At 37.0% G+C, this 25,419-nt stretch overlaps 4 protein-coding genes across 7 annotated transcripts; 2 read left to right on the top strand and 2 right to left on the bottom strand.

Annotated features, from left to right (window-relative positions):
• Window positions 1-8,197: 8,197 nt before the first annotated feature.
• Window positions 8,198-9,658, bottom strand: LOC137711463 (mitochondrial import receptor subunit TOM5 homolog). The gene is made up of 2 exons (XM_068450709.2): window positions 9,470-9,658; window positions 8,198-8,492 (listed from the first exon to the last, which is right to left on the bottom strand). Exons 1-2 carry the CDS (start codon window positions 9,554-9,556, stop codon window positions 8,415-8,417), a joined length of 165 nt encoding a protein of 54 aa, XP_068306810.1. The 5' UTR covers window positions 9,557-9,658; the 3' UTR covers window positions 8,198-8,414.
• Window positions 9,659-10,558: 900 nt separating this feature from the next.
• On the top strand, window positions 10,559-11,501 carry LOC137710536 (uncharacterized). Its single transcript, XM_068449584.2, has 2 exons — window positions 10,559-10,791; window positions 10,944-11,501. The coding sequence occupies exons 1-2, from the start codon at window positions 10,621-10,623 to the stop codon at window positions 11,310-11,312; spliced, it is 540 nt and encodes a 179-aa protein (XP_068305685.1). The 5' UTR covers window positions 10,559-10,620; the 3' UTR covers window positions 11,313-11,501.
• On the bottom strand, window positions 11,502-16,513 carry LOC137710534 (nuclear transport factor 2-like). Of its 4 annotated transcripts, none has more exons than XM_068449582.2 (9): window positions 16,032-16,513; window positions 14,727-14,912; window positions 13,741-14,044; window positions 13,407-13,657; window positions 13,148-13,319; window positions 12,788-12,912; window positions 12,637-12,699; window positions 12,142-12,205; window positions 11,502-12,056 (listed from the first exon to the last, which is right to left on the bottom strand). In XM_068449582.2, the coding sequence occupies exons 2-9, from the start codon at window positions 14,904-14,906 to the stop codon at window positions 11,806-11,808; spliced, it is 1,410 nt and encodes a 469-aa protein (XP_068305683.2). In that variant the 5' UTR covers window positions 14,907-14,912; window positions 16,032-16,513; the 3' UTR covers window positions 11,502-11,805. The 4 variants fall into 4 exon arrangements, with proteins under 4 accessions (XP_068305683.2, XP_068305682.2, XP_088551513.1 ...); XM_068449581.2 differs by having other exon boundaries at window positions 12,637-12,702; window positions 16,032-16,456; XM_088695387.1 differs by having other exon boundaries at window positions 14,727-14,908; window positions 16,032-16,209.
• A 5,266-nt stretch (window positions 16,514-21,779) lies between these two features.
• LOC137710624 (uncharacterized) lies at window positions 21,780-24,881 on the top strand. Its single transcript, XM_068449698.2, has 2 exons — window positions 21,780-22,264; window positions 24,605-24,881. Exon 1 carries the CDS (start codon window positions 21,864-21,866, stop codon window positions 22,257-22,259), a length of 396 nt encoding a protein of 131 aa, XP_068305799.2. The 5' UTR covers window positions 21,780-21,863; the 3' UTR covers window positions 22,260-22,264; window positions 24,605-24,881.
• Window positions 24,882-25,419: the final 538 nt, after the last annotated feature.

Genomic DNA, 25,419 nt, shown 5'->3' with positions numbered 1-25,419 from the left:
TTGTTATAACATGAGTGAATTAGTAATAACACGTGAAAGTAAGACAATCTAAGAGTAAGCAGCTCAAAATGATAAAGTTATCATTATGAGAGTTTTAAAACAATAGTGGAAAGAAAAAAGAAAGGAAGACGAGATACACAACATTAAAAACTCAATCAAGAAGAAATAGAACCTTGAGATTTTGTTTGAAGGAGTTTAAATGAATGAGATCTGAAGGAAAGAAGAGTAGAAAAAATAGAAGAGATTCCAACTATAAAATGGAAAGTCCTAATCTAAAAAAACTCAAGTTGGACATAGTACAAAGCCAACAGGTTATGAAGAGACCGAACATCTGTAACAAGTTAGAAGTGACCGAAGGTATATATGCTTGACATCCATCAATTCAATGTCACACGAACTAAGGTGTGCTGAATTTTGGAGCTATTGCAATATCAACAAGTTACAAGGTGATCAGAAGTCTGCTCAACATCCATTGTCAGTGCTTTGGCGGAACTATACTAATCAAGAGGCAAGAGTTTAATTATGTATATACATGTTCAAATGCATAAGCTTCAACATCCACACTTACACAAATTACAAAGGACTATATATCTGGTAACGGAGCAAACATCATCATAAATTAGAGCTAATTGCTCATATGAGGGTTTTTAATATTTTAATTAACATCCTGTTGGATAGAAAATTGATGTCAATTACATTCCTAAGGGGTGACAACCACCATCATCAACCTAATCAGAAGAAGGGCGGACAATTATATGTTTCAAAGGATTCGCCACTTCCTTTCCACCGCCATGCTTAATGAATTCGGCAGGTGAGTGGTAGAGGCCATGGCAAGCGCACAGAATGTGGACCTGGCCATTGCGAGCATAAAGAATTCCTTCTATTTGTCTTCCCCCTTCTCCGGTGGTTCTCACTGAAACCATTTCGTCCCCATCATTCTGGGGAACACTTCCAGGGGAATGTTTGACCCTCTTTGAGAGATTTTCAGGTGTACTTTGTGAAGGGCCAGCCTGTTTTTTAGTGGTCGCTGTTGCAGAGGAGGCTATTGGTGTAACATCCCTTTGGGAATGCAACGTCTGAACACTTATCGCACCTGCATGGAATTTACACAGTTCAAATCTTTGACGAAGAAAGTACAATCGAAGAAAAACATACGAAAATGAATGTCACAGGTCAAAGAAAGTCAAATCCTCTGTACATTTGAATCTGAAACTAGCAAGTGGTCTCAAAATGTTATTGCTCTTGTTGCTATATAAAATGGCATGACTTGCTAAAGTCATGAGTGCATTATTGTAAGCAATTGAGATACAAATTCTATCGAGTGGTTTTAGGGTACTTGGAATTGACTCTGCAAAAACAATTTATTTAGCAGATGTTGAGGAAAGCTAGAACGATATGCATCATGATATTGTGCACAGATTTAATTTGTTAATTTGAAATTGGATAAACATTTATGAGACGTGGATACGAGTTTTATTAAGAGAAATCAATCAATCATGCACGTCCTTTACCCTTTACGTTTCAAGTCAAAAACAAGAAAGAACCGAACTTCAACATATGATCACAGAAACAACATGCAGATAACATAGTTGAACAAGAATTTGAATATAAAAACTATATGTTCTCTCAAGGTATCAAGGTTCAAGGTTCTCCAATTTATGTGACTGTGCGTGTAGATCTATAAATTATGTATACTTCTAACAAATTTACATATTAGGATGATAAACCGACTAAGATCTATATCGCGACCCCGCCTTAACTGAAGGAATGGAAACTATATTTTTCTGGATCTATTTGAATCTAAAGATATCAATAGCTTTAGCACCATGAAACTTTGAGATTTCTAAGACGAGACTGCTACAAATTAATATTCCAAAATGAAGAGAGCAGAACAACAAAACTCTTTTATCAAGCACCGTCGGAAAAGTTAAAGTCACAATGGTGAATGGAAGGTGACAGGAAGTTAAAAAACCAGCAAGTATTTATAGGGGAAGAAATTCCTAAATTGTTGATCAAAACTATTACTTTATGGTCAAGAGACCAACTGACTCCGACTCAAAACATGAATTATTTTGTATGATTTGTAAGTTTCATAACAGTAAAGTTTTGGAATGTCACTTGCACTAATACATGTAACCCGTAACTAGGCAACACTACATAAGAATTTTTCTTGAATTAATTGCTAAAATGGACTGTAAAGATGAAAATTTTGATTTTGATTAGTTTTTATATTGGGCTTATATGTAACGTTGTTATATTATTTTGTCTATACGTTGTCGGATAGACTTTTACTTAATATGTTTCAATATGCAATTAATTAGTTTTCTTTTTCCATTTGGTTCATTGTGGGCCGGATACGGTCTAACCTAATTTTTGTCGGCACTCGAATGTTTCCCATATTCGATACTCGTGTTCACCAATCATTGCGATCTTTAACATCGTTGACTAAGCAAAAGAAACCTAGCTAGATCATCTTTCCTCGTGGACACCGTAAATTCTCTTGTCGTTATATCACTTTGCTACATGTTTCATGACCGATTTGAATGTACCAACCACTGAATCGTATCAATTACCCTAACGACCAAATGTTATCAATTACTCTAACTACCGAATCATATCAATTACCCTAACTACCCAATCATATCAATTTTCCCCTAACGAATTGTATCAATTACCCTAGAAAAATGCTAGGCGGACCAAATTTATAGACCATTTTTGTCGACCACATAATGTGGCGGTTGATGTTTGGACTCCTTTTTTAATGGTGTACATAAGGAGTCCAAACATCAACCGCCAAATCATATGGTCTACAAAAGATGGTCTAAATTTTTTCTCTTTATAGCATCACTCATTACTCTTACAATTACCCTAACTTACCGAATCGTATCAATTTTACCCTAACGACCAAATCGTATCAGTTTTACCTAATGCCCGAATGGTATCAATAACCCTATAAATACTGAATCGGATTAATTGCATGCACAACATTCTCTTCCATGAACCAATTCCAATACTTTCAATCGAGACCTTCCAAAGACAAATAGGGTTTTCTACTTTCATTTTCAACTAGTTAACCAGCTCCTCTTTTAGCTACCTAGCACACCGTGGATATATCTATGAACCAAACAGAAAATCATATAAAACACACACACACACAAACATATACTATCTTTTTGCTTCAACAAAAAACATGCAAAAATCGTATGACAAGATCAAACAATCACAACTTAATCTCAGGCTAAACATTAAAACGGTAAACAAAAATGAACATAGACAAATTATTAGCTTTGAATATTGATGCGTGGCTTACCCTCTGCAGCACGAGACACAGTGAAATATCCCTCCTCTTTGTAATGATAGACTGTATCCGAGGCCCCCGCACCGATAGAAGCACAAGACGCACTACACACCGCAAGAGCTGTTGGAGCTGCCGGAGCTGCTACAGCCCTAGCCACCTCCGGCAAAGCAGCTAGTTGCTGGCTTATCTGCCTCTGAGCTATCTTCTGTTTGGTCTCCCGCCTTCTCAAGGCTAGAACGTCCTTGGGCCTGATCGGCCGCCTGAGCCTTGGCTCTTTTAGGAGAGACCTTGCCCTCGGACGCCGTATGGAACGAACTGGAGCAGCAGTCATCTGCGGGGCCGTTTGGGGTTCTTGAAGCCTCAAGACTCCAGCCTCCGTGGAGGACCGGTCCAGAGGGCTTTGGTTGGAATTCTCGGTGTATATCCCGCCGAGAGAGAATTCCAGGTTGAGGTCTGGGATCTGGGAATCGGCGATGTTATTTAGCATGGCGGCGTTATGGGGTTGAGAAAGGTTGTCTCTGTTTGCGGCGGCCATGGCAGATAGGAAGTGAGCAGATTGGACTGAAAAACGATTTGTTTAAGCCTCCTCTTCTGCAGCAAGAAAAAGCAAAAGTTAGGGCAAGGCATGAAAAATTTGATTGCATGGTTTTTGACATGAGAAAATTAAAGATACAGAAAACACCATGAAAAATTTAATTTTTGACCCAAGTTTTGAAACTGCATGCAGCAAGAAAATGAAGAACAGTGAGAAATTCAGAAAACCCAGAAACCCCAAAATTTGATCTTTGACCAATTTTTAAAACCCATAAACGGTTACATGGATTTTTGAAATTACCATGAAAAATTCAATCTTTAACCGTAATTTTTAGAAAATGAGAGAGATGAAGCAAACCCAGATATGATTACATGGGTTTTTGAAAATACCATTAAGATTTCAATCTTAACCTAAGTTTTAGAAAAGAAAGAAAAAAGAAAAAAAAAAAAAAAATATATATATATATATAGAGAGAGAGAGAGGGGGGGGGGAGAGAGAGAGAGAGAGAGAGAGAAATGGAAAGAAAAAAAAAACCCAGAAAGGCAGGCTTACAAGGGTTTTGTGACAGACTGGTGCTCCTGCAACCAACTACTCTCTCTCTCTTTCTCTCTCTCTCTCTGCAAATACAGAACTGCAAAACTTATGTGAGAGATTTGGAGCAGGGTAGGGGGGGATTAATATTGGAAATCGGTGTTTGAAGGTACTACAGTGACTGCATTTCTCAATCTCCACGTGGTTCCAAGAGGTGAGCACAGTGTTGCAAAGAGACTGGTTCGCATTTTCTACGGTTACTCTTTTCATCTCTCTCTTTCTCTCTCTCTCTCATCAGCCTTTGCAATTTGCAGCTCCATGGCTTTGCTCCTCTCCCACCACCTGTAACTCATCTTAGCTGTTTCTGCGTTTTCCTCTTTCTCTTATGGATTTTTGCATGTAATTGTGAGGAAAATTGAGTGCAATTTTAAAAAGAGGATTATTGCCAGGGCGACTATATATTTTTTTTTTCATGTACTATATGATGTGGCAATTGACATGTATATATATCAACATTCAATGAGATAATCTCATTAATTAACATGACATATACACATCATTCACCATATCATATTACATGAATGTGGTAAAAAAATATTCATGTCTCTCTAGCATTTTCCTTGTGTTACTAGCACATAATGCCATGGTGGCAGTCTTCACATGCCATGTAAATCTTTCTTGTCCTTCAACTAAGAGCAACTTATATCAAACTAGTTCACTCGTCACCATGTACGACTATTCGTACACAAAACTTCCACACTTTCTCTCACTAGCACATAACGCTACAGTGGTAGTTGTTTGTACCATGTAAATCATTCTTGTCCTTCATATGAGAACAACTTATATGGTACGAATTCACCATTACCGTGACGTTTCGGCCTAATAATGCTTTGTTATGAGAAATATTCATCTATGACAATTCATTATTGAGACTTTACATGACGATAAATCTGCTTTATGTAATCGTTTTTCTTTAAGAGGAGTGGAAGGAGTGGAAGTTGGTATGGAAATATTGTTTCTGCGTTGGCTTTGTTTGCATTGTTATGAGGCACGTCTGAAGTGTAAGAGGAACTTGTAACGCATTTCGTAATTCCCAATGCTATAGCAAAGCAATCCCCACTAGAAATTTCACTAATTTTAATGGGATAATGTTATTCACACACATTTTTTTATCTCTCACACGTTCTTATCAGTTTTTTGCCATTAATCTTGTTTAATTCATTTGATCCGATCGGCGACCGAAAATTGAAAGGGACCAGGTGTGTAAGAAATAATAATGAGTGTGGATAACCTTTCTCCTTTTTAAGATATTTGTTCACACTTTTTGCACCTCATTAGGAAAAAATTAATTCAAACTTGTTCAATTCAATTTAATCTTGTCGAAAAAAAGAGATTTAGACAAGTTAATTAATTTTCAAAATAAAAAAAAAAAATTCTCTAATTTACACCCAAAAAAAAAAGGTTTGAAACACGGTATAAAAGTGTTAATAAATTGTCTGACCAATTGATCTAATTCAAATTTACTACATAATGGTCAAGACGAGAACTTTAAATTGTATTTGACTCATTTAATAAGTCTTTTTAGTTTGAAAATTTCATCGAACCCAGTTTCATTTATTCATTCAACAATAACATACCTTTGATATATTAAATTGTGAATTAAATCGTACATCTTTTCTTCTTCATGTAGCAATATTCAGAGAAAAAATTTTGTATTAAGGCACGCAATGTTAGTAATTATCAAGTTAAAACGCAATAGCGTAGTTCTAATTAGAAAAAAGGTCTAAAATCTCTAAAATAATTTTACTAATTAATTAAAATTCACAATTATATATTTTTTTTTGAACAAATAAAATTCACAATTATATAAATCATAACACTGTGCAACGAAAACACAACACCAAAAACTCGGCAATCGATGACTTTCAGATTAAAAACCAGCGGCGAGGAATTGAGAGGATTCTCTCACTCTGTTTCTCAGATCCGATGTGACAAGTATGCGCCATGCGGCATCAAGGTGCCAAGTCAGCGAGGCGGGTCCCGTAACTCCCCAACAAGTTGTAGTGTCCAACTCACCCCAGGAACGGACCACGTCATGGGGGTTGTTGTGTCGGTACTTCGCTATCAGGCTGCATGCACCATGGGCCAAGATTTCCCGCCATGCGCCCGGAGCACACAGAGTCTCGAACCAACAGCTGCCAAGTGGAGATAAAAAGTGAGGGGGTAGGATTATTTCCCGTCCTCTCATATTTTTCATTTTGTCTTTCTTCTTTTGTAAAAAATTAATATATAAAATGTTGACGTGGTTTAATCGTAACCGTTCAAATAGAAGTGGAGAAAAAATGAGGAAAAAAAAGAGACGAGACTCATACTCAAAAAACTCAATGGGGAACAAGGCCTTGTTTAGAATTGTATTTAGAAGGGTGAAAACACTTTTTTGATAGCCTGAAGGCGGCAAATCACTCTATTGAGTTGTTAATGAGTGCCCGTTAAGATCCATTCAATTTGATATCACCGTAATATAGATGTGAAATTGGTAGTGGTGATGATGGTGTAAGGTAAAATCAAACTAGCCCAATAAGTTGATTTATCGCCTACAGCCTTAAGTGCATTTTAGAAAAGTAATCTCGAACGAGTCCTATTTTAAAAAATGCTTGCAAAAATTGAGATTCTAAGTGCATACACAAAACCCACCAATTAACAATACGATTTGGTGGTGAGTATTTTTGAGATACTAAGAGCATATACGAAACCCACCAATTAATAATACGATTTGGTGGTAAGCAGTGAACTGCCTTGGTGGTTAAGACCATCTTCTTCAACTCAGTCCAAACCCTCATTCTCTCCTTAAAGTAGAAATATCGCTTGTATACATGTAAATGGAATATCCAAAGTTTGACTTCCTTGAATGGCGACAAATTTCTTCCCCCTCAATTTAACTTGGATTACCTATTTTTCATATTTGTAAATTGGCCCCATAATAAATGACCCAATGGGCCTAATTTATATGTTCTTCACCTTCTAACTCACTTGCAATGGCACTCGGACCACTCAAACCCCTAATGCAAACCCTAAAGCCCATTGAAGCCAAAGCCGACGCCAAAGATGAAACTATCTTATAACATCCAGATATTCTGTGTTCAAAATCTCATCCACCAATATTGCTTGTATCAAGCTTCTACCAATTTATGAGAGTCGTTCTCTCTTCTGAGAGTCTTTCTCACCTCTCTGTGTGAGGGGAGAGGTGCGTAGAGTTTTTACTCGAGTGTACACACCACCACCTTCTGTTTGTTTGCCTTTATTGGCACTATACTCGGTGGCATCTCCACCAGGTTCTTTCGTCTACTGGTTGCGATTGGCACGGGGTTGTTGCAGGTTGTAGGAGTCACCAAATTCTTCGTTTCTGGGCAGTGGCTGCTTGATGGCGGTTCGGGGCGTGGGTTTGCGCTGGTGTGGATGCTCTGCGGTGTTGGAGCACTGGTTGGTCGGAGTGCTGGACGGATTGTGATGGTGGCTCTCGACATTTCAGGCAACGGAGCTCTAGGGAGCTCTGTAGTTTTGTCTGTATTTGTCTTGGGCCCCAAAACTTGTTTTGGGCTCTTTTGTATGTACCATTCAAGTCCACTGTTTTGTTTTGTACTTGTGTAATTTGTTGACCTCTTTGTATCTTTGTTTGGCCTTGTGCCCTGGAATACAATGTCCAATTTTCCAAAAAAAAAATATATATATATATATATATCTCGCTTGTATCATCAAAATTCTATTCACCATCTAATGGTGAATAAGTTGCATGGAAAATCAAATGAATAAGCACTCGATAATCAGCCATCCAGTATATGAAAGTTGAGTAATTTCATTCATCTCAAAAACTCTCCAATAGAACCACATTCTTATGTTTTTGGAAACACATTTAGGTTACTAACATCGACACGATAAAAGTAAACAGGGAAATCCTGAAACTTAACAGAGTGCTAAGCAAATCTGCAAAAGCAACAAAAGGAACCGTACAGAACTTGCGAAATAAGATGGCCTACGACATATTGGTAGAGCTCAAATAGCCATCAGATCACCATAACTCCTCATTAGAAGAATCGATCCTGCAAACAGCCCTGCAGCACGCAGCAATTTCTGCAAGATAGACACACTTTTAATTCTCTTGCCTTATCATTTTCTAAACAAAAAAAAGATGAATTTATGACTTGTATGAGTGACATAACCATCCAGCATCTACGCAAAGCAAGTAAAACTCGCAGTTCCGAAAGAATAGAAAGGTTTATCTACAGTATAACAAGGCTAAAAATATATAAGGCAACTTTCCTCATATCTAAAGTATGTGAGGAAAAGCTTTGTTTGGCCTCAGGTACAAATTTTCCACCATACAAAGATCAAACATAAAAGAGACGGTGGGACATGCGTGACCTAAAAGCGCATCTATCGTTATAGGCAAAAGGCATCATAAATCGATTCGTAAATTATCCCATCCATGTACCATAATGTTAACTAAATTTCATGTCTTTCCTGATCTAACATAGAAGGCACATTTTCTTCCACTTCTAAAGTTCCTAAAACTAACATATTAAGCTTACGCAACAACAAAATGCACGACACGATCATACAACACTGATTAGTCATTTAAACGAACCGTTAGTAACCCCTGTACTTGAAAAACCAGCTTTCCATTAATAACTTCGTAACAATAGGCACATAACAGACTAAGTTTTTTTCTCCAATGCGGGATAAATCTTGTGCGATAGCTGCAGGATGCGAGTGGCCAATCAATCACGCAATACAGCTGGTTGCACAGCCACTCGCATCCTGCAACTATTACACGATGAGTCACACAGTGGAGGATTTCAACATAACAGAGGTCCCGAGAACATCCATGAATCGCAATCACAAGTCATTGTATAGCTATAACTTCTAATCCAAACAAATATAAACTTTCCCACATCCTATGGACAAAACATACAAAATCATATACATATATATGTAGGAAATTATGCAGAAATTGAAGCCAAAAGAGAAATTAAAACCAAGAGATTGCAGAAACAAATTCTTGAAGCTTCGATCAAAATTGAAAAGTAGGAGAGTATTTGAGAGATTACCATGTTAAGAGCCCACTTCTCCTCGTCGTGATACTGCGACTGCAAGAAAAATTTCGCCTTTTCAAGTGAGACGTTGAAGTCCGCCATTGATGTGTGGAGAAGGAGAAGGAGAGGGAGTTTGAGCGTTAGGGTTTAGGTTTGGGGGTTTCGAGAATTGGAGGGTGCTCGATGGTAAAAGAATGCGACCGTGCGAAATCCCGTTAAAAGGGAGAATGCAAGTGACGAAATTACCAAAACAACCCCACTCACTCAGTTACTCATTGCAAAATTAAAATAAATAAATAGAGCGGCATTAGTACTACTGTCTAGTAATACTCATTTCGCATATAAGTGAGCGGTTTTGAGTTTAATTTTTATAAAATGCGAATTTGAAATACATTATTATAGCTCGCCCATTATGAGGCATATCCCCTCCCCCACTCTTTAGTGTAAATAATATCGTCTGCTAAAAATAAATAAATAGATAAATAGGGTAATATAAAAAAAGGTTTGGTACCTGATTTGATAAGACGATTAGATGCCTAGTTGATCAAGTCAGTGTGTATGTCAGTTTACACTCGAGAATAAATATTTTTTATCATTTAATTCAAGTGGTTAAGAATAAAATATCGCATTGTAAAGATACGATCAATTTTGGTTTAACTCTCTCAACTTTAACTCATCAATTTTTCAGTACCTATGTTTTGGATTTAACAATTTAATACAACAAAACTGGGGAATCTAAGTTCAATGTTAGGTTGTCACAATTAAATCCGTCAAGAAATGATGTATCATTACACAAGTTCAAACTTTTTATAATATGACAAAAAAAATCAATAAACATACATTTTTCCCTCTTCCTACATGCCATTGTTTAATTTTATTAGTTGTTTTTATTTAATTTATTATTTGAGGACTATAAATCATGTGAAATTAGATTCAAATAATAAATATAAAAACAAAAACCCATTTTAAAGATTAAAAAAAGAAGAAAAAAAAAAGGTAGAAAGCTACTGTCTACCAGCCTCTCTCTTTCCATCCAGCGATCCACATAGTGACACGTATACAACGAACCTGATCTTCCTTGTCCACTAATTTAAGCCCAAACCAAAGCCTTCCTCAAGGATTCAATTATCGCCCTGAGAGACACTGACACAGAGCGTGGGAGAAAAATGGAGGCCGGAGCATTTTGCAGCAGCGCAGGAGGCGTGCCTTTCACTTTCAGAGCAGCGGCGGCGGCGGCAAAAGGGGGCAACTTTGCTTCTTCCCCTCCCCTCCTCATCCAATCCATGGCTGCCCAGAAACCCATGCCTTCAGCTACCAAAACACTTAGCTCCAAGAAGGTGGGTACTTTTCTTCTTCTCTTCGAAATATGTTTGTCGGGTTTTATCACAAAAAGCCTCGGCCATCGGTGGTATTAGAATAGAATTATTCGTTATATATATCGTAATTTCTTTGGTTGGTATTCCGACGTGGGATTGTTTTTGCATTGCAGAATTCATCTGTGAAGCTACTAACAAGGGTGGAGCAACTGAAGCTACTGACCAAAGCGGAGAAAGCCGGCCTGCTATCCACGGCAGAGAAGTCCGGGCTCTCATTGTCGACGATAGAGAAGCTAGGGTTGCTCTCCAAAGCGGAGGAATTCGGAATCCTGTCAGCGGCCACCGACCCGGGAACTCCCGGTGCGTTGTTGAGTTTAAGCTTAGGACTGCTGGTTTTGGGTCCATTTGTTGTTTTTCTTGTGCCGGAGGATTCTCCTTTGGAGATAGGGTTACAAGCTGTTGTTGCTTTGGCTGCAGTAGCTGGTGGTTCAGCTGCTTTTGCTGCATCAAATCTTGTATCCAGCTTGCAGAAATCAAATTGAAATTTGATGAGCTAGGTCTATCTTGGGAGAGAGAAAACTTGCTTGCACCGAGATGCCACAGTGACGATGTCCTAAGCCAGTCATGCACCATCGTGTGTTTTAGCTTGGCACTTATTATTTTGGCCCTTTTGTGTAAGTGTAACTGTGACTGCTTTAGATACATCTATGACAAAAATGGAGATGGAGAAATTTCATGACCAAAATAACATAAATATATAGATCTGGATTCATAGAAGTACATTGAACTAACACAACTTACTCACGCCGTGTAAGCTCTACGAAAATAATCTAAAGATAAACATAGGTTATCCAAAAAAGGAAGGGGAAAAAGCACGAATCTTCGCAGAAACTCGAAATTTAACAAAAAACCTAAGTTTCTAATAGCTCAGTACAGCTCTTTTATCCGACAAATAGCAATTGAAGGAAAAGGGAAGAAAAAGTGACCCTCTTGTGAGCAAAAAATTGTCTATCCGCCACCTTCTCTAAAAAAAACTTATGTAGGGGGAATGGCAATGCGGTTTCCCCCACCTTGACGCCCACCTCTTCCACCGGAACTCCCCCGCTGATAACCATCTGCACTACGTCCTCCCGAGCCCCTGGCTCGCCCAGAAAACTCACCCTGGTTTCTGAATTCATTCCTACCAAAGCTACGGCCGCCACCACCATAGTTCCCACGACCCCTGAAATTGTCATTCCGGTAGCCAGCTCTTCCTGAAGTGAACCTCCCTCTCCCACCACTGCTAACTGAACAACCAGAAGTTTCGTTAGCTTAGCATTATTTAAGAGGAGTTATCTTTTACCTAGCTACCTTCTATAAACCCCAGCTTACCTCGAGTTGAGGTTCTCTTTTCCTCAATCACTGCTGGGCGATCCCCGATGGTGATAGGTGAGGCCTGCAACAATTTTCAAATTGTTCAAAATTGAATAAAATACAATGATACAAGATACGTAAACATACAGTGGCTCCCACAACTATGAATAAACACGTTACAGTATGAGAATCCAATCAAACTGCACTTATATCCCAGTGAGGTTGTAAACACAAAACACACTGGAGATTATAATTTTCTATCACTCAAACAACAGATCTAGGATTCTAGGGACACCAGTAGATATTCACGAGGGACAATACCTCCATTTTCGACTCCAAATAAGTGTCCATGCTGTTTTTTATTGACAAAACAAAATGTCCTCGAGCCAATATAAATGACTCATAATATATCTACAGTTTTGAACTAAACGAGCCAAACTGTAACACTAATTGTATGCTAAAAACCAGGCCCTTGGAATTTGAGCAGTGGAATATGAAAGTGAAGCACATTACCTCAAGTGCACTTTGCATGGAACTCAAGCTTTCAAATTCAACAAAGCCAAAACAGAATCCTTGCTGCTAGAAAGACAAATATATGAACTGTAAGGTTACACCAAAAAATTATCAGTTGGATCAGGAAGTGAATTATACAAATGAAGAATACCTTACTACTCCTGACTTGGATCCCATCACGCTTAATAGGCCCAAACTTCTTGAACTCCTTCTCAAGTTGTCCTACCGTTGCATCATACGGCAAATTCCGTACATGTATGGAGTAACCTTCAGGTGCTGTAAAGAATAAATTGTAGATTAGATAATAACCCATAACACGAATAAGTTTGATCTTGCTGTTTGCATGACAATAAATAGCTAACAGATCATGCATCATTCATGCAAGAGTAAATGCAAGTCTAAAACTCAGGCAAGTGTTACGGTAGTTAACTGAGCAACCCAACCATTGAAAGATGAGTACTATTTTTGTTTTTTGAGAGTAAACAAAGGCAGAAAGCTGAGTACTATTTACCTTCCTCGTGAGTGTTGCTGCTTTCAGGGGCAGCATCACCTATAGGAGCTGATGCCTCTGGCGCAGGAAATGGTTTTGCAGGACCAGTGGATTGATGATCACTGTTTGCAGATACAGTCCTCACAGTGCGGGGAACCACGCGGACAGGACTGGCTGTGCTTTTCTCCAATAGCTGAAAAGTAAAAGCACGCCAAAATCAGTTGACACGAAAAGTAAAAATACTTTCTCCTAAAAACATCAACTATGAGCCTTAACGCACAATTGATGCATATGATTTCTTTGGAGCATCCTCCTGAGTTTCAGGGGCAGGATCAGGGGTTGGATCAACTTCTGCAAGACCTCTATTCTGACTTGCAAGAGCTTGGGGCTCGGGTTCCACAAGCTCATCTTCAACAACCGATCGTTCGTCATTATCTGAAGGATCACAAACTTCAGCACCATTATTGAGATCTTCTTCCTCAGAGGGAGTAGCAGGGTCCACCACAAGATGATCGGGAGCGTGAATAGGCTCTGGACAAACATAAAAGCAATTTGAAAATGACAGGCAAAGCAAATCACAAAAAGGTATAGGAAGAAAGAAAACTAATGTTAACCTGGTTCTGCTGTCACAATAGCTTCTGGAGCACTTTCATTGATGCCATTGACTGAGGCAGTATCAGTCGGCAATGATTCGTTGTCCTCAATATACCTAAAAACATCATTCAATACGTAGTACCCTTTTTCCTGTGGAGCTAGAAAGAATGTCTGCGCGAATTTTCTTCCCACGTTGTCCTTTCCAGTCAAGCATCCAGTCACAAGAACAATCACCCCTTTCTCATAAGACTCTTGAGAGTCTGCTGTTTTTATTTCTGCTGTATAGTCTCCATAATTTAAGGACTGAATTTTTTCACCTATTGCCTGTTCCAATAGATAGTGCAATGTTAACAAATGTAATATTTATCATCAATAATTATAATTTACAATAAAAATTCAGGATTCTCAATTCAGTTTATATCAAGGCCAAGAAGTGATGCATAATTTTTCGATTTTTAAAACAAAAAGTTTGGTCCCAAAAAGGTCGTGAATTTGATTCATTAAATGCCTCACTTTTTATACTGTAACATTTTCAACATGCAATATACCAAAACTTTCATCATTTCATGACTAAAGCACTGGCCATCTGAATCAGCCACCCAATCATATAAAAAATGTTACCATTTAGGCCGGTTATAATTGGTCCATACATTTGGAAGCATCAAATAGACATCCTGTCCATGTTTTTCAACATACACTTAAAGAAAAGTTTAATACAACAATGTATTTGGAAAAGCCGCCAAATTCATGTTCAACCATTGTAAAATATATATTTTTCTACATGCTTGCTAAAAATTAAACTTCTTTAATGCGTTAAAGTGAAAAACTGAATTGGAAATGTAAAGAAAAATGTTTCCCAATTCATGTTAAGCCATACAAAAATGAAAAGTCAAATCTCGAAACTTGTTATGAAAATAATCTTTCTGTGAAAACCAAACCATGAGCATGTTCCAGGCCTTGAAGTAGAAACTGTGTCGTGAACATATATGAAAGAACGAATACATACTTGCATGGTCGTCACTGTTGTCATATTGCCCTTGGTATCCGGCCTGCTTAGAGAGCTCGAATCCTGATAAAACCTATGCACTAGCTGTGGAGATTGGTGAAGAATATGGTAATATTGCTCTACGAAGGCATTGCCAACAAGTTGGGCACTGGGAGCAGGGGCAGGAGTCTCTTCCTGCATGACTATCTACAGAATGTTTAAAATCAGTACTTGTAGTAAAAGAACATATTGACGAAACTACTAAGATGTTAAAAGAAAATTACAATAACAAGAAGAGACCAAAAGCAAGAGATACATTGTGAATATCATATATGTAACAAGAGAATCAGCAAAGTAGCAAAGTAAAACTACAATATGAAAATCTTATAACCGGATAAGCATACAGGAGCATTGTAAGCGCCAGATTAGAGTGCAAAGGCTTTGTATTTGAGCTCATAAGTTAAATTACTATGTGCTAAATGCCTAAAACAGTTTTGGAGATTCAATCACAAGTACAATATCACAACCACACATTAGAATCATAACCAACCAATAAAACAATCAATACACTGAAAACATAAGACAGATTAAAGCAGTAAAAGGTCTAGTAAGATTTGATAATGAATATACGGGCATAACCAATGACACATTTGGGATATCGTTTTTGTAACAAGAGAATCAGAAAACTAGCAAAGTAGTCGCTACACTACGAAACTCTAATAACCTGATAAGTACGCACGACACGAACACTTTAAGTCCAAGTACTACAAGCACTTATAGCAAAAGGCTTTGTCTTTGAGCTCATAAGTCCAAGTACTACGAGCTAAACTTGTATCGAGTAACGAGTATTCAATAATAAATGTAACATCACAATAACACAAACCACACATTAGGAACTAAACATGCTCAAATTGCGGAAATTCGCAAACTGATTACAAGCAATTTCGAAAACCCAGAAGTATTTATTCATGTTATGGTAATCCCAATAAAACCCAAATGGAGCAGACCAAGTGAACTTGACCAAACAACAAAAAGGGTCATCTGAAAAACTGAAGCAGCCCAGAACTTAATAACCATATTGATAAACAAAACAATATCTAATTACAACCTCATGAACCCTAATTTAGAAAAATACGAACAGCACAGAAATTTATCAGCACCAACATCGAAAGCAATGATGAGATTTAATTGCGAAAACATGATATTAACAGATCAAATCACTATAATATGTTGACAAACAAATAAAATAAAATATGAAATTAACCAGCAGAAGCAGTAAACTGTAAACATAAAGAAAGTTGGATTCGAGAGAGGAATCTGGAGTACCTGCTTGGAAGTGATCTGAGCTTTAGAGAGAGAAAGAGATCTGTGGGCTGAGAGGAAGCAAAGTGAAGCTGCAGAGAGAGAGAGAGAGAGCAGTCCTTGTAGACAGGAGGGCAATAAAAAGAGAACAAATGGGAGAAAGATGCTCAAGAGTCAAGATGCCCATATTTGGTCAGATCACAAGAGAAAGAGTACCTTCAGGAATAAATAAATAAATAAATAAGGAAAATTGTTTTAATTTTGGAATTGTTGTAAAGTAGACATACAAGATTCGGTAAGTGTGCCTACGTCCTTAGGGTAGCAGTAGTACTTTATTTCATTATCTGAAATAATTAGAGTACAAAATAACACTCACTATTTTTTCTTTTCTCTCTAGCCTGGCTCACGAGTAATTTATTCTGCATCTCTCTTCTTTCTTCTTCTCTTCCTTTTCCTCCATAACTCCTCTTTCTTTCCTGTACGTTTTTCTCTCATCTCTTTCTTCTTCTTCTCACTTCTTCCTTCCTTCATTTTATAAGCAAAAGATTACTATAACAACACTATTTTTTACAAACTTTCCTCAAATGAATAGTGAAATAGTGTGCATGAATAGTAACTCATCTGTTTTTCTTCATATGAATAATAAATCATCTAATTTTTCTTATAGTGACAAACCATTTATGTGGGCCATCAACATCTCTATTAATCTTTACTAATTAATAAAACACTTATTGTCAACCAAAATTTTATGAAATTACTAGTTTAACCCTCTAATTAAAACAGAACATGAATAAGAAATATGGGGCAAAAATGTAATTTCACACAATCAAATTTTGCTGTTTTTTTTTTCAAAGCCTCACCTACATGTAATCCTAACATATATCTAATTATAAAAAATAAAAATAAATAATAAATAAAAACTTTCCACCCCACATTCTCTATCATTCTCTTCCTCTCTCCTTCTATTTCAAAATTAAAAATTAAAAATTTTCTCACACACTTTGTGTGTGCCCATATACTAGTATTATATTACAGCATGAATAAAATTATAATAAAGATTTTTTGGATCATTTAATTTCAAAAAAAAAATATCACTTAGTATTACGATGTACCCGTATTTTTTAAATTTAATTTATGAGGAATTGGCTGGCTCCGCTTATTTAAAGAGAGACGGATAGGCAAAAAGAGAGGAGAGAAATTGAGAAACGAAAGATGACTTTTTTGGCCACAAGGAGCAGCGTCGCCGACGGGATTGTGTGGTTGGGGTGCGTGGTTGTTGGCATCGTTTTGCCTTGGAGTTTGGATGGCTGTTTAATGCTTGTTTTCATTTGTTTTTTATGTTTTATTTTTGGTTAAACGATAGATTTTATTAAAGGAGTTTTTTGAAATAGATTCAAAGTAATTAAAAATTGGACCTATTTCAAAATGTAGTCTATAAAATTGGACTTATTTCAAATTTTCCTTTTATATTAAATTAGATGTTAGATTAGTTACCGATGAAGTTTGAATCCACATCATTATATAATAACTCAACATCTTACCATCATTGTGCGAAAGTATCACTTGCCTTTACTTTGTGATTTTGAGTTGGTCAACTTTTAACTTTTATAATTTAGGGATGGTAGGATAATTTACCAAATTTAGGGATGGTACAACGTACACTATTGACCCCTTTCTATTTTCAGTTTGCTTGGTTTTGTATTTACACTATATTTTTTACATAATTTTTTACACACATTTTCCTGAGGTCCATCTTATAATGCATTTTAAAAATCCGAACTGTTTATCTTTTAAATCTTCATATATCATTTAAGCAAAAAATTAGACAATTCAAAAATCATTAAGACATTTATTTATAATGAAGAAAATAGACGAATACGGTTCTACAAAGAAACCCTAAACTCTTAATACAAGAGTCATATGGTTTCAAATTTTGGCAATTTTTTGTAGACATAATCTTTGAAGAAAGACATAATAGATAGACATAATCTTTAAGGAAAACTAATAAAAAGGGCATGAAAACTTTGAATTTTAACGATAATGACAAAATAAAAGGTAAAGTGCATAGTACCAGGATTAACTTTTTAGTGTAAAAATGTGATTTTTTGTTAAAGTGAACAGTATCGAAAACTTTTTGTTAAAGTTTCCTAATCTTTAATGATAAGGTAATTAAGAACTAAGTCCAAAACTTTGGTAGATAGTAGAATCGAAGGATATTATATTTTTTGAGAACTTTAACAAAAAGCTCTCGGTACTAGGGGTGGGCACGGGCCGAGCTGGGCCCAAAATTGGAGGGATCGGACCGGACCCACTTGAAAATACAACGGGCCGGGCCAGGCCGGGGCGGGTTTGGCTATTTTGAAACTGAGAACTAGACCTAACCCGGCTCGTATAAAACGGGCCGATTCCTACGGGTCCAACAGGTACCCTTTTTTTTTTTTTTTCCCTCTCTCTCTCTCTAATTTTTAGTATCCCACCTAGATTCCCAGTCGAAAAGCCGCCGAAGACAAATCAGAAAACTGGATCCATCAGTAACCACGGCTTGGAATTATTCAAGAACAACAAAATAAGTAGACTAAATCTAAAAGTATACATCCGCGAGATTATGAATCACATGCATTTAAATCGGAAAACCTCAAAAATTAAGAAGAAGAAGAAAATCAACAATTGAGTAGTTAAAATAGCCCTACATATTTCTTCTTCAATTTTTCCTTGCTTTAACAAATTAACCTGCAACTCCTAAATATAACTATTAGTCTCATCCCCTCAAAATTACCAGAACAGTCGCACTAGCCCCATAAACCCTAGCTAAGCCTCCACCAACCACCCCAAACACTCAACCCAACTGCACCACCACCCCCAAAAGTGAGTACCTCGTGAATGACGACGGTGAGGTTGGTGGTGTTGGCGATGATGTTTTTGACTGTGCGCTCCAATCCAACTTTGAGGAAGAGCTTGAGGTTCTTCTCCTTCTCAGATGAGAGTTGTCATTCCCAGGCATGGCTGAACACAGGAAAGGAATCTGAAGATCGACGGACCTCCAACGACTGGAGGCGTCGAGATCTGGATTCTATAGGCTGGAAATGGTTGTTGAAACAAAGAATTCGAGGTCGAGGTCGAGGTAGAGATCAAGGTCAAGATCGAGGTCGAGATTGAGATTGAAAGAAGCCAGGGACTCGAAATGAGTGGGGACTCGGGAGGACTCTGGAGAATTCGATATAACCCATGTGGCTGTGTTAGAAATAAACGGTGGAGATTTAATCTCCTTATAATCAACGGTGGAAAAGGTTCGGGTCGAAGCCCCATTTTCTCTGAAATTTGTACCCGCCCCGCCCTGTTGTGAATTTACAATATATGTACCCGCCCTTACCTGCGGGTCCAGGACCCGTTTGCCCAGCCCTATCGGTACTGTTCATTTTAACGAAAAACCACATTTTTACACTAAAAGTCAATCTTGGTACTATTCACTTTACCTTTTATTTTGTTTTTATCGTTAAAACTCAAAGTTTTCAAGTCATTTTTATTATTTTTACTATATTTTTTTAGTGTTCTTGTAGTCTGTTGCCACTCTTTTGCTAGAGTGGCACAAGTCAAGATTCTTTCCTAATCTCTTCCATTCGGATCTTCTGAATTCTTCGATTTTTTGTGTTCTTCGATGGGTTCTGGCTCCGACTGCTGACCCACCACAACCACACCGTCATTTTCCGACCTCTAGTTGCCCAAAACTGGAATCAAGTCCTCCCATATAGGGAGAGAAGAAAGTGGCGAGCAGAAGAAAGAAGATGAGCAAAAAAAAGTTAATTAATTCTTGGCTTTTCATTTTCGATTGAATGGACATGATTGAAGGATCTAAAAAATCCGAATGGAAGGGATCCAGAAAGGATCTTATTTCGACTGGCACGACCACCTAAATAGTTCAATCATATTTAAGTTTGAGAAAATTGGAATCCTCCACTCTTTTTTTTACATAATTTTTATTAAATATTTGTTTCTTTTAAAATTTTGATTAAGATGCTTTATCTAATATCCACCTAATCATTTTTTCTTTTCTTTTATTTACATGTCATTAGTTTATTTTTTTTTAAATAAAAATGCTATATGTTGATTTTCCACTTTATCCTTTTAGTTGATAAGGGGAATTTTTTTGGCTTGTCAGAATTTATACCTTTTTTTGGGGATATTATTAATGGCTATTAACTAAATCACCAATATTATTAATAAATTTTGAATTTTTTTTTGCCGTCAGGGTTTATACCCCTTTTGTTGGCTCGTTCACATCATAAAATTATTATTGAAATATAAAAGTTGTTGATAAAAAGGATGAGGTTGGAGTGTTTGGACTGAGATTAGTGCTATTCGGTATGAGATATATAAATGCAAATTTTAAATTGAAATCAACTTGAAACGTACTCAGATCAATTTGAAACGTACCAATAACAACTTGAAACGTACCCATTTCACCTTGAAATGTTCAATAACAACTTGAAACGTACTGATGCTAAATTGAAACGTACCGATTCTAACTTAAAACGTACCAATATATCAGTTTGAAACGTATACTAATGCTAAATTGAACCTACCAATACCAACTATCCTTTAAAAGAAAATGTACCAATAAATTCTATTTCCCCAATGTACCATGGTACGTGAAAAAGATGGAAAGATAGGTAAAAAGTATGCTAAAACAAAAAGCATACCCTTTGATATGGATACTCATATCAAGAGGTGTGCATAAAATGAAATATGAAGGAAATGAATATGATCGACAAAGGAGAACGAAAGAGGGTTTGATCGGTCGATCGAGGAAAGCAATGACATGAAAAAATTGCTAATGGTTGTAGAAGAAGATAGCATGTTAGTTATGTGTATGGTGTGGAGTCAGGAATAAAATGCATGTTAGAAGCATAATTAGATCAAGTTTGGTGTGTTAAGATTTTTAAAACTAATCTACTACATTTTGGGAAATTTGGGATATTAACATGATAATTATTAATTAATTAAAGGTACATCATATGGCAAATCGTGTAATATGGCATTAAAAAGATGTCACTTATAAAATAAGTGGCATCTTAAATGTAGGAATAATGTTTAATCAAAATTTTGAGCATATTATTAATTCAAGAAATTAAAAAAATATGCACCTATATCAAAACTCCTCTTTAAGTTTTTAATTCGTTAAATTTTAAGTTTACTGATAAAACAATCAAGAACTAAGGACAAAAGTTTGGATGAGAAAGTTTAAGATTACTAAAAGAATTTTAAAATGATGAATTTTTTTTTTTTTTTTTTAGAATTTGTGAATTTTTTTGTTTGGTTAACTTAAAAGAACAATGAAATTTGAATACGGAATTTGTTATTTTTAAACTCTCACTCGTCACTCACATAAATTGAGAAATGACACTTATTTATATGAAATTTAAACTTAAAAATTAGAGATCCTAAATTTCAAGTTTATTTTTCCAAGCAAAAATTCTAAATTTTTATATTTTTGAATCCAAACTAAAGAATTTGTGTATTTCAATTTATAAACTCTTACTTTTGTCCAAATTTCAAGTTTATTTCCCTCATCCAAATATAGTGTTAGTGAGATTAAAATATCTGCAAAATTAATAACTAAATATGGATGCCACTCAATACAATGGATGACAAATTCAATACCAAATTAAGCTGTCTATTTTATAGCTTAATTGAACTAAAAAAAAGAAGAAAAAAACTAAATATGGGCATGGAAATTCTGATATTACGAATTTATCTCTAAAGAAGACACGTGCACATCGCGTAACTTCATTTTCCAACGAAAAAAAGTCCAAATCTTCGTCTCAGTATCTCGCCTGACCTGCATCTCAAATTCTTCCAATGGCGAAACCGGTCTCAACTGCCGCGTCATCCCTCTCCCAAACCCTAAAGCGCTACCTCAAGAAACCGTGGGAGATAACCGGTCCGTGCGCGGATCCGGAGTACAAATTGGCCGTACCCGGCGCGCTCGAGTACCGGCTCGAGTGCCCTGCCACGACCAAGGTCCAGGCATGCGTGCCCACCTCCAACCCGGAAACCGTATACGACATCAAGTATTTCGCCCGCGACCAGCGGCGCAACCGGCCCCCGATCAAGCGCACTGTATTGAAGAAGGCCGATGTGGAGAAGCTGATGAAGGAGAAGACGACCTTCGACGTCTCGGAATTTCCGCCGGTTTACTTGACCGATTTCGTTGAAGAGGATTACAATGCTCAGGGTGGAGGCTACCAGAAATGAATTGGGTTCGTTTTCCTCCTCCAATTTTTCATTAATTTGATAATTTAAGGGTTTAATTAATTTAATTTAGGGTTATTTTTTCGGGCATTGTGTAAATTGTGGAATTTTGTTATTTGTGCTTGAATCTTTTTGTGAAAATGTACTGATGGAGTGATATATGTGCAAAAGTAGGAGTCTTTATTGAGTTTTGGAATAGAATTGTGCAGGAAGTTTATCCCTTTAATTTTGTTAATAGCTTGACAGCAATGAGAAAGGTTTTTTATGTTTCGGGTTTTTCGCATTGAAGGTTGTTTTGTTGGTTTTGAGTTTGCTGAGCTTGTTTTAATTGTGAGTTGCTCAGGAAGTTTGTCTTCCGAGGCTCGATTGGTTAGGAATTGCTGCTTTCAGTGGCAGTTTGGCTGTAACTTTGGATTAGTGCAATTTCAGTTTCTCTAATACCGAATTAGGTTGTATTTTGCTTCACTGGACCTTTCCGGGTGCTCCATTGTTGTGGCTTTTATTGCCGTGGGAGACTGAAAATCTTCGATCCAATGAGTCTTAGTCGATACAAATTTGATATAGTAAATGCACCATAAACACTGTAGTTTACACCTTAAACCTTGAGGCATACTCAGTACCTGATTCGAGGATTGAAAATATGGATCTTTTGCTTGGCTTTGAAATGGTATACTGTTATATTTATCTTCCATTTTGGGAAAGTTAATTGAAATAACATATATTCTTTACATAGTACAAAATCTTTCGTCCATTGCCATGAGTCATTTGCCCATGGTTTTAGGATCATGTTGTCTGCATGGCTTGAAAGGCAGGCTGGAGGCCTTAGTGCTGATAACCTTGTATGTAGATAAAAAGCATCCATGGGATCTGACCTTTAGCTTCCTTGAACTTCTCGTAGCTAGTCTAACATCAATTTGTTGTGTATGCACTTCCTGAACCTTTATATGGATATTAGACAAGATACTGTGTTCCAATAACTTCAATCTCGTTGAAACTTCAATTTGTTTGTCGGCGATGCATCAGACAAAGTCTGCCACAATCCATGCTTTGGCTGGAGTTTTACAGGCATACTCTTGATATTTGGCTGTGGTGAGTGATCACACTTGGAATTATGTTTTGATCTGATGGAAGGGTTGTTAGGTTTTGGCTCGTCAATTAGTGTCCTTTTCTGTTTAGGATTGTTTTAGGGAAAAAAAGGGTGCACCGATTCTTCTCCTAAAAGGGCTAGGAAAGAATCTTAGTTTCCTTATTCAATTTAGATTAGAAATCCTAGAAGTCTATTTGGAATTGGAAAGGAAGTCTAATTTCCTATTCCACTTAGAATAGGAATTATAATCTGTAAAGGGCATGTAAACTGCACTCTATGCCTATAAATAGGGTGCGGCAAGGCTTAAATTTAAGAGAGGGAGAACTGTTGACAGCCAAGACAAGAGAGAGAGATTAGTTCTAGGGTTTTGCAAAAGTTCTGTAATTCTCTATTATTAATCAAAGGAGCGGTGATTTCTCTACCAACGGGACGTAGGCAAAAGTTCTTCCGAACCAGTATAAGTCTTGTGTGTTTCTAAGTTTTCTATATTTGCTAGTTTAGTCTATTGCCGTTGGTTACATTAAAGAACAAGGTCTAGTGTGTGGTTTTTCAACAAAGGTCCATGGGGATTTTTTTAGTTCCTTCGGGAAGAACTCATGGAAACATGCCATGGGGAGGACTAGAGAAGAAAAAGAATATTTTTGCTTATTTTATTCTTGTTTGGACGGGCGTGAAAGAGACAAAGAGAAAAGTCTTTAATTGAAGACATTCGAAAATTAAACCACAAAGTTTATTTCCTCTTCAAATGTGCAGATAAATCAAGTATTCTGTACTCATCTCTTCATTTCTATCTATAGTGAACCACCCATATGAGAGTAATTTTAAAAATTATTTGAATCCAAACATGCTATTACTGGAATGCCTGCTTTCCACAGCTGGTATCTTCCTTTGAATGATTTGATATTGAAATCCTCTGTAGGAATTGCTTTAGTTTCATGGACGTCCATAAGTTGACCGATACGATCTCTTCTACCGATGGTTCTCAATATCTTTTTAGCTATTTGGCTGCATCCTGGATGTGCTAATTTGTTTCCATAAATGATTGGGCCGTTGAAGATACATAGAGATAGAGGCTTCTACATGCTCTTTCCTAATTTTTAGTTTTTCTTTTCCCTGTTCCTCTCCTTGGTTCCTGTCATTGTGTTTGCATATTTTACATCCTTTGGTTTCTCAGGTTATGTACTTATGTTTGGCGTTGCTTGCTTATTGTTTCGTGTTTATATTGTATCAATGACTCTTAGCTTGTTTTGGCTTCTTGCAGGCTTACGGGATTCTGGAACAATATCTGTGTTATTTTGTTCCTCTCCTCGAACTGAAGAGATGCTGTTCATGTTAGCATGGATGTTTGTCTAGTCTCCTCACGTAATGAAATGCTGTGCTTGACATGAATAAGGGTACTTGATACAACCATTTTTTCCGATTTTGTTTGGCCAAGAATGTCTCTGTATAAAAACCAAATGCAACCGCAGTTGGGTGATGGATTACATTATCGCTTGTTTCTTTAACTTCTAAGATTTCTACCTGCGATAATTTTGCGATATCTTGTCTGTCATTGTGATTTTCTTTCCCTGATTGCAACCATATGAAGACTTAGGTTTAGGATTAGAACGAATATTAGCAAGCTTCTCTTATCTATACTGTTAATTTGTGATAGCCTAGAAAGGATGATCATGACACACCCTGTTTATCATTATCAGTGTAGCATACTCTACGCTGATGAGAGTTTCGTTCGAAGACTAAATGAATAAGGTTGTTATTAGAGTTAAATGCCTTAAACCTAAATTGCGAGGTTTGCCCGAACTCTGAATGTTCCATGGGGACCTCGCTTCTCATCCCTCTTTCCCTTAATCGTTAGTTGTTTCTAGCTTGTTTTGTATTCTGCTGACGTTTGAGAGAGGAAACTGCAATTGACATGGAAGGCAATTGAGTTTCCGGCAATTTGGCATAAACGGTAGTTAAACAAGTTTTGACGACAGTGAGCCGGAGTCTAGCTGAATGTCCCCGAGTGGATCAAGGGGATGAACATTTTATGCACCCATTGTTGTTCCAAGTCTACAAAGTGAGCCCCCTGGCCTC

Source organism: Pyrus communis, chromosome 6 (genome assembly GCF_041283825.1).
Source record: "Pyrus communis isolate YQ-2024b chromosome 6, ASM4128382v1, whole genome shotgun sequence".
Classification (NCBI taxonomy): Eukaryota; Viridiplantae; Streptophyta; class Magnoliopsida; order Rosales; family Rosaceae; genus Pyrus; species Pyrus communis.
Note: the sequence above shows the minus strand (reverse complement) of the source record. Positions and strands in the feature narration are given on the sequence as shown.